The sequence below is a fragment of the Chrysochloris asiatica genome, unplaced genomic scaffold (genome assembly GCF_000296735.1).
Source record: "Chrysochloris asiatica unplaced genomic scaffold, ChrAsi1.0 scaffold00011, whole genome shotgun sequence".
Classification (NCBI taxonomy): Eukaryota; Metazoa; Chordata; class Mammalia; order Afrosoricida; family Chrysochloridae; genus Chrysochloris; species Chrysochloris asiatica.
In genome coordinates this window covers 25429343-25438074 of record NW_006408529.1, presented here as the reverse complement: position 1 = coordinate 25438074, position 8732 = coordinate 25429343, and the positions used below count along the sequence as shown (strand labels likewise).

The 8732-nt window shown below is 37.5% G+C and overlaps 1 protein-coding gene across 1 annotated transcript in view; it reads left to right on the top strand.

The window, feature by feature from the left end:
- The window catches only part of ZDHHC2 (zinc finger, DHHC-type containing 2), a 122745-nt gene that overhangs the window by 43766 nt on the left and 70247 nt on the right, over window positions 1-8732 (top strand). The window contains exon 3 of the mRNA XM_006834518.1: window positions 746-780. Coding sequence (XP_006834581.1) covers window positions 746-780 — 35 coding nt within the window. The remainder of the gene's footprint in view (window positions 1-745; window positions 781-8732) is intronic.

Sequence of the window (8732 nt, the reverse complement as noted above, 5' to 3'; positions counted from 1 at the left end):
CCCCTGGCTGTCAGTGCACTGCCCCTCTCCCTCCTGAGCCCATCTCTCCACGTCATCGTCTCTGCTTTCATCTCTGGTGTCACTGCTTCTCTTGGTAGGGTCTTGCACTCTGCTCTTCTCCTTTGATGGTCCCAGGGTTCTCCACTCCTGAACTACAAGATCAACCACTCCCTTCCTTTTGTTACAAAACATCTACCTTTACATTTGCAACACTCACAATCAGTCCTGATAGCAATTATTCACTATTGAACCACAAGAGTCTTATCCCCATTTTCTTTCACCAGCCCCATCCAGACAAGTTGGAAACCACTCAGTGGAGATTCTACCTTCCCCCTTCCCCCTAGACTCCCTCTTGAAAGCTTGTAAGCCAGTCTCCTGAGTGTTTTTTGTGTACATCCTCCCACTCTACCCTCTCAAAAAAAAAAAACAAAAACAAAAAACAAAAACAGATGGAATGGAAGCAAATACTGTTGAATGATGATGCATGGAGGAGATGGGTGATTATTGCAATGAAACAATGTTGTAAAGCCAGTGTTGTCCCATGTAAGCAATCACTCAGTTCACAATTTTAAAAATTAAAACAAAAAAGAAATTAAAGTACTAGCAAAGTTGGAAATTATAAATTAAATTATTTATAATTGGAAATTATCAATTAAAGTACTAGCAAAGTTGAAAATAATAAAGATGGAAATTGGTAATAGTGATGTCTGAAAAATGATTTTTGTGTCTGTTTATTCATGTGAAGGTGAAAATAGTTTGTATTCAGCTGTTTTCAAGAAGGTGAGTGGTTCTAGTCTACCCAGTGGAACAATGGCCTGAAAATCTGTCTGATTCTGTAACTCATGGTGTTTGAGGTTATCACTATTGTAAATTTACTGAAGTTGGCAATTCTTTGAATTTTATTTTTTTTTAAATTAATGAGTCTGTTAATAGATATTTGATTTTTGACTCGATCAAGAGTATTTTTACACCAGAGGAATATTACATTTTTAGTATTTAACCCATTATGAGTTCTTTAAAGTCAGACATCAGGATGGTTGGATGGATGAAAAGACAAAAAAATATATATGTGGATAGATAGAACTGGAAGGTTGGTATACTTCTATTATAAATGTCACATTAAAGATGCATTATACCATCTCTGGGTAGTGCAAATGGTTAAGTGTCTATCTACTAGCTGAAAGGTTGACTTTTGAACCCCCACAAAAGTGCTTTGGAAGACAGGCCAGACAGTCTGCTTCTGAAAGATCAGAGCCTTGGAAAACCTATGGAGTTGTTCTGTTCTACACACACCATAAGTTGAAATTGACTTGACATCTCTAACAACACCAAAGATGTATTTGTTAACTGTCAGGCATTAGAAACAGCAACAAAATCATGGCTTAACTAATCTTCTCTACATTCAAAAAGCTGTAAATAGCCTACAGCTGCCAGGTACTCAGACTTCCGTTTTGTTGCTTTGCCACGTGTAATATTCATTTCTAAGTAATTTTACAACAGTAATAACCCCAAACCCCATGTGTTACAGAATACTACAGAAGCAGATTCTCAGGCCATTGTTCTACTGGGTAGGCTAGAACCACCAATTTTCTGGAAAACAGCTGAGCACAAACTCGACGGTACCTTCACATTAATAAAAAGCCATCAAAATTACTTCTTCAGACATCTGGAATAACTCGTAGCCTAAAATGGTGACTCTAGTTCAAGCCATCCTGACTACATTCCAGCTAGCAGAATAAAGAAGATAGGTAAGAGAAGACATAAATGTCTTTCTCTTTAAGGGCACATTTGAAAGTTACTGATGACATTTCCACTTACATTTAGAACTTAGTTATGTTGATACATCTCCGTGAATAGAAATCTTCATTCTTGATGGCCATGTTACCCATGATAGAAGGGAAGAATGAATATTGGTGGGCAACTAGTAGTCTCTGCTGGAGAAGGTATTAATCTAAAGACTGCCATGGTTAGATTTTCGTTTTGTAAAAATCATTCTGGGTAACTATTTCTGGGTCTCTTATCTTGGTTAATTGTTCTAGGAGCAAAGGACTATGTCTTATTCATTTTTTAATTCTTGGCACTTAATCCAGTATGTGGAGTCCTGGTGTGGTGCCAGAGAATAAGCACTGGACTGCTAACCATAAGGTCAGCAGTTCAAACCTACCAACTGCTCCTTGGAAACCCTGTACACAGGGTCGTTATGAGTTGAAACTGACTTGACAGCACTTAACAACAACAATCCGAGAAATGTTTATTTAATAGCATTAAATTTTGCTTAGTATTAATGGTGTACATTCAGTAAGATAAGTTTAAAATAATAATAAAAGCTCTAGGCAACACTGTAAATTGTTTCCTAAAATCATCATTTGAAATGCACCTATGTTCAAAAAGATCAATAAATATGCTATATGAGCAGGGAAAGGATATTAAAATAAAAATATTTGCTCAGAATTAATGGCATGCTTGGCCTAGAATGCTTAAGATAACAGCTTTTTTTCCTTCTTCCCTCTGCTTCTTTTCCTTTCCTCCCTCAAGGCCTATCTGCTTCTTTTCTATCATCTCTCTCACCTCTATCCTGGCATTATTAGTTGTAGGTTTGAAGGAAATTGCTGAATTCTACCATCAGTGATTTTATCCACTCTGTGGTTTAACTAAGACTTCTAACTCCTAAGTCTATTTTTAGATCAGAACGCTGCAGAACTTCACAATATCTGCAGCTACTTTATAAACATACCTTTCTGATCATTCCATGCCACCGCAAATGCAACACATCTCAAATTGAAATCGTCATCTTCCTTTTCCCCAAACTCTGACTCATCTGTTTTTCCTATTCCAAGTAGTATCACTGACATCCACTCCACCTCATCATTCAAGCCGAAGTTTGGCAGCCATGCTTGAATTCTTTCTTTCCTCATACCTCCCCCAACATTCATGCCTGACTGGTGATTCATTTCCTAATTTTTCTTTCTTAGACCTAACCTTTCTTTTCATCATTTGTCTAAATCAGGCCTTCAGTGACCTCTCTTGTTGGAGACGTTCTTTCTAGTTGTCATTCATGTAGGGCCTTCTGTGTCCAGTCTTCCTTTCCTTCTCTTATATAATTCCCCAAAATGAATCCTCCTCCCTGAAACTAGAAGACGCCATCTAAAACGAAATTTAGCAATTTCACTCTCCTGCTTGTTTCTATCCAGTGACTCCACATATGCAACAGGATAAAGGCAAGTCTCTCTAGTTTGGCAATTATGATCCTTGTCTAAATTTCTGACTTACCACTGAATAGTCTAATTATTCTTAACTAGATGTCGTTTCTTATGTACACCACTCCTTTTTTTTTCTAGCATGCTCCTATTTCCTTTCTCATCTAAATTCTTCCTTTTTTTAACAAAATCCATGCAGATAGCTCCTTCTTGGTCTCCTTTGTTGATTCCTTATCATCTCCAGAACTTCTCAAGCATGTAATTGTCCTAGCACTCAATCTCGGTACCTCTTCTCTTATGTATCTACATTGTTGATCTCAGCCAGCTGTATCATTTTATGTATTATCACATTGCTCTGGATCACAAATCAATATTTTTAGCATGGTCCTCTCTCATAAATGTCAGACTCATTTCCAGATATCAATTTGACATCTATTAGACATTTCAAATTTAACATGTCTGAAAATAAACTTCTGATTTTTCCAGCAACTCCCCCAATCCTTCTGTTCCTATAGTTTTCCCCATCTCAATAATGACAACCCCAATCATGCACTTGTTCCAGCCCAAAACCCTGGAGACATGCTTGACTAGTCTTTTGTTTTCATACCCCACATCCAACCAATCAGCAAATTCTAAGGACTGTCACCTCAGAATAGGGCCACAGTGTGAGCTCATGCTCCCCCACTGTATAGTTGCAGCAGACAACTAACAGGTTTCCTCACTGTTTTCCTTGCCCTCTTCTGTGTCTTTTGACCTCAACAGCTATAGTGATTCTTTCAAAACACAAGGCAGATCACATTCTCCTGCTGAGAACTGTCCAGTGGTATCTGAGCCCACTCAGAATGAAACCCTAATTCCCTACTGTGCTGTGGTTTAAAAGACTCCACGTGGCCTGGCCCCCAAACCACCTCTCTGATTTACTTTTCCCTCTTTAGCTGATGTAGTCATGTTGGCTTCTTTGTTGTTCTGTCAACATGTTGAGCATGTTTCTACTTCTGAGGCTTTGAAACTTGCTATTTCCTGTAAACCTAGAATACAGTTGCTACAGATCCCTTAATGTCTTCATGTCTCTGTTTAAATGTTATCTTGTCATTGTGGGCTTCCATGAGCATGCTATATGAAACGGAATTTCCTATGCATCTTACATTTCTGTAGTTGGCTCCGTAGCACCATCTAACATACTTCATATTCATTTGCTACTACTATATATATTTTTAATACCATCACTAGAATATAAGCTCTATAAGGTGTAAACTTTATCTGTTTTGTTCACTACTACATTGCCACAGCCCAGAGCAGTGTCTGACCCAGAAAAGGTACTTACTTACATATTTGTTAAATGATGGGGGGAATGGGAGTATGGAGGAAGTTATGGGTAGAAATAGAAATTTATGTTTATGACTTTGACAGTAAGTGGAGGTGGTTTCTAATTTTCCAAAAAAAAAAGAAAAATTGTATGTGAGATTATTTGCTAAGAATGATGAGGAAGATGGGTTGATTGAGGTTTAGGAAAGTCGAGAAGGTTTACATTAATCCATGGAGAGAATGTAAAAGTAAAATGTTAAACAGTATAAAAGTAAAAGATTAAACAGCATTAAGGCAGCGGTCAAGGTTAATGACAGTGTACATTTTAGAGAGCATAAAGTATACATTTTCACAGAGACTGGAGTTCCAAAGTTGTCTGGTCCTCAAAGAAATGATGAGCTATGTAAACACTTGTGCATGTGAATCTGGATAGGGTTTCAGCACCTATCTGTTGTTAAGCCATCTGCCTTTGGTTTGGTACCACTTACTCTGTGGTGGGATATTTCCTGAGCTTTTATTTCCTTCTTAACTAAGGTGGTCCACTTTGAAGAGCTTTCCACTGTTGGTGTTGCTTTACCTGAATCAGAATTTTCTGGATTTTTCTCTGGGCAAGATTTTTATCTTGCAAAGGGTCATAGATTTGACGATTTTAACTTGATCAGAATTTACTAAAAGTTATGTTACTCCCAAATTTTAATAACCACAAATAGAAATTCACTTGAAGATTAAGGCTACATACTCATCACTTTGCTGGTAGACTCTCTGAAATCATTTTCTAAAATGGGAACAAAAAGTAAGTAGTAAGCACCATACAACCTTTATTTGAGGGCTGGACACCCAGGAGAGTTGTTTCCTGTTGGAGGAGTAGAAAGCAAAAACCTGGGTTATCACATTGCTTAAGAGGCCACTTATCTGGGATGCATAGAAGTGACCAGTTATTTTGACAACCACTCGATCATTCCATCAGGTGTCTGGTCACAAGGGACAAAAATTTCTGGACTTGACAAACTCTGGAGCTCATTCACCTGGAAAAGATAAATACAAATCATGTTAAGTGGAAATTTTTTTAAGCTGCTATTTCCTAAGCATGTAATCTACAAGCTTGTTCATACTGTCCATATCTCAAGATAATTAAAATCAAGGCTCATCCAAAGAAATTAACTTTCCCAAAGTTATACAATGAGTGAATTGTAGAAGCAGATTCAAGCCCAGAAATTGTAAGTAGCTTTCAAAATGACTTAAACATTTTATGTGTTTAAAATTAGAATTAGTTTGCTTTGTTCACTTAGAGAGGTACAAGTGTGGGTGATATTTTCTAATTTTCATAATTTTGTGTTTGTGCAATAAAAATGAAAAGATAAAGTTGTATCAACAGAGTGTTTAATGCCTCTTACAAGCAGGGAATGCCCTCTTACACAATTGGTCTCAAAGACAGGTATTACTATTATTTTCAGTATAGCTGGCATAGACCCTTGCAAGGAACAAAAGGTAATCTTACAACCCTTGGCCAAGATGATCCTGATTTTTATGAATTAGGTAAAATTCAGGGACCTGGAATTTGTAAGTACTTATCAGTGCTTTCTCTTTCATACCACTGCACAGGTTTTGCTGAAGTACTTGCCGTGTGCATCCTTGTCCAATAACTGCCAGCAGCAAAGGATGACACTCTTATAGGACCTTCAAGTTTCACATCTTACTGACCAAGTTTGCTTTAAAGTTTCCATAAATTCTTCCCTGAGCCTACAGATGAGAACATATCCTATCAGTATTGTTTATATTGAGAACATGAAAGTCTTATGGACACACTTAACCTATAATGGACCATTGAGTAAATTCTCTTTCAGAAGACAGGTAAATCCAGAAAATCCTCTAAGGAACCACAGAATTAGAGGCTTTGGGGTCTTTTGAAAAATACTTTAATGGCTGTTTGTATGCTGCTCTTAGTCATCTGAATTTCCATTCAGATTCTTTCTTCTAGGTATTACACCTATTTAAGGGATAAGTCAGGTGATGAAATTCTTGAGTAGAAGTCATTCACTCTCCACATCTATCCATCTGTAACTGTGGCTGAACCCTCTAGAGCTCATCCCTTGAACTGAGCCTCTGAAGGCCCCATAATAATCACTATTCTCACCTTTTCCATATGGTGTTTCAACTGGAGCTATCTGTAACAGACCCATCAACAACTGGTTACCACTTTCAGGTGCCATTGATGTAAACCCAGTACAAATGAGTTTTACAATTGTATATGAATGACTGAACATAAAAGAAAAAAGATATGGAGGGGGAGTGATTTAGTCAATTATGGCTCCTGATACACAATGTGCACTTTAAACTGTGCACAATTCCAGTGCATTCTCTCAGGTACTCTTCACCACTAGGGAAGATTTTTATGGGAAAGGGCACTACTTTTGATTTATATCTAGGTTACTCCTTTTATAGAGTTTAAAACAAAACACTCAATTTCTTAAGCGGTGTTCATGGATTTTTTGGCTAAGTTCCCAAATTTCAGACAATTAGCAAATTCCTTGAAGTAAGCTAACCTTAATGTGGCAAAAGAAAAGGAAAATCAGACTTTCTATTTTTGCACAGTATATGAAAGCATTCTTAAAGGCCCTATGGGGATAAGGTGCAGAGACTATTGAGTGAAAAAGAAATTCACATTGCCCCCAAAGTCATAGCTAGAGAAGATTTTGAGACCCAGGAGTCAAAGGAGTCCTTTTGAAAGGAAAACATTATGCCAGACATACTCATTGTACAAGAAACTCATTGATTATCATTATTTAAAATATACATTCCAACTCTATACAGGATACAATCAAGATGTTTTAAAATTAAGAAAGGTGTGCGACAAGGATGTATTCTTTCACCATACTTATTCAACCTGTATGCTGAGAAAATAATCCAAGAAGCTGGGTTCTATGAAGAAAAACGTGGCATTAGGATTGGAGGAAGACTCATTAACAACCTGCAATATGCAGATGATACAACCTTGCTTGCTGAAAGTGAAGAGGACATAAAACATTTACTGATGAAGATCAAAGAACACAGCCTTCAGTATGGATTACATCTCAATGTAAAGAAAACAGAAATCCAGTAAATGTTGTTTACTGGACCAGTAAACAACATTCTTATCAATGGAGAGGAGAAAAGATTGAAGTTGTCAAGGACTTCATTCTTCTTGGATCAACTATCAACACTCATGAAAGCAGCAGTTAAGAGATCAAACGACATATTGCATTAGGTAAATCTGCTGCACAAGACCTTTTTAAAGTGTTGAAGGGCAAAGATGTCAGCTTGAGGACTAAGGTACGCCTGACCCAAGCCTTGCTGTTTTCAGTAACTTCATATGCATGTGAAAGCTGGACAATGAATAAGGAAGACCGTAGAAGAATTGATGCCTTTGAGTTATGGTGTTGGAGGAAAATATGGAAAGTGCCATTGGCTGCCAAAACAACCAATAGATCCATTGTGGAAGAAGTGTAGCCAAAGTGCTCCTTGGAGGCCAAGATGGCCAAACTTCGTCTCTCATACTTTGGGTATATTGTCAGGAGGGAGCAGTTGCTGGAGAAGGATATCATGTTTGGTAGGATGGAGGGTAAGAGGAAAAGAGGAAGACCCCCAACGAGATGGATTGGCCAAGTGGCAGCATTGATGGACTCAAGCGTGGCAACAGTAGTGAGGTTGGTCCAGGATCAGGCAGTGTTTCGTACTGCTGTTGCTATGGCTTGGTACCAACTCGATGGCACCTAGCAACAACAACTCTATACAGGGTCACTATGAGTAGAGAGTAACTTGACAGCACTTAACCACAGCAAAACTGTACAATAAGAAGCAAAAATACAGTAAAAAACCACCCCAAATTCCTCCACTTGAGGCGATTCTTTGAATACTTAAGAAGGTCTTTAGATCTTTTCCTTACACATATGTTTACAATAAAAAGAATGTTCTTATTTTAATGAACTCATGCTTGCTTCATCCATTAAAATAAAATGAAAACATTTCTATTGCCTGGGAGAAGTGGAGGGAAGATTAATGACAGTGAATGTATAATAGGACCAGGTTTTTTTTGTCTTTTTTTTTAATTTAAGATTTTTATTGTGGATTGAGTGAAAGTTTACAGGGCACATGATCAGTTTCACATTCAACAATTCATATAACTTGTTTCATTACATTGATTATAATCCCCCCCATATACCATCAGTTAAAAGTATTTCTCTCTATCCACTT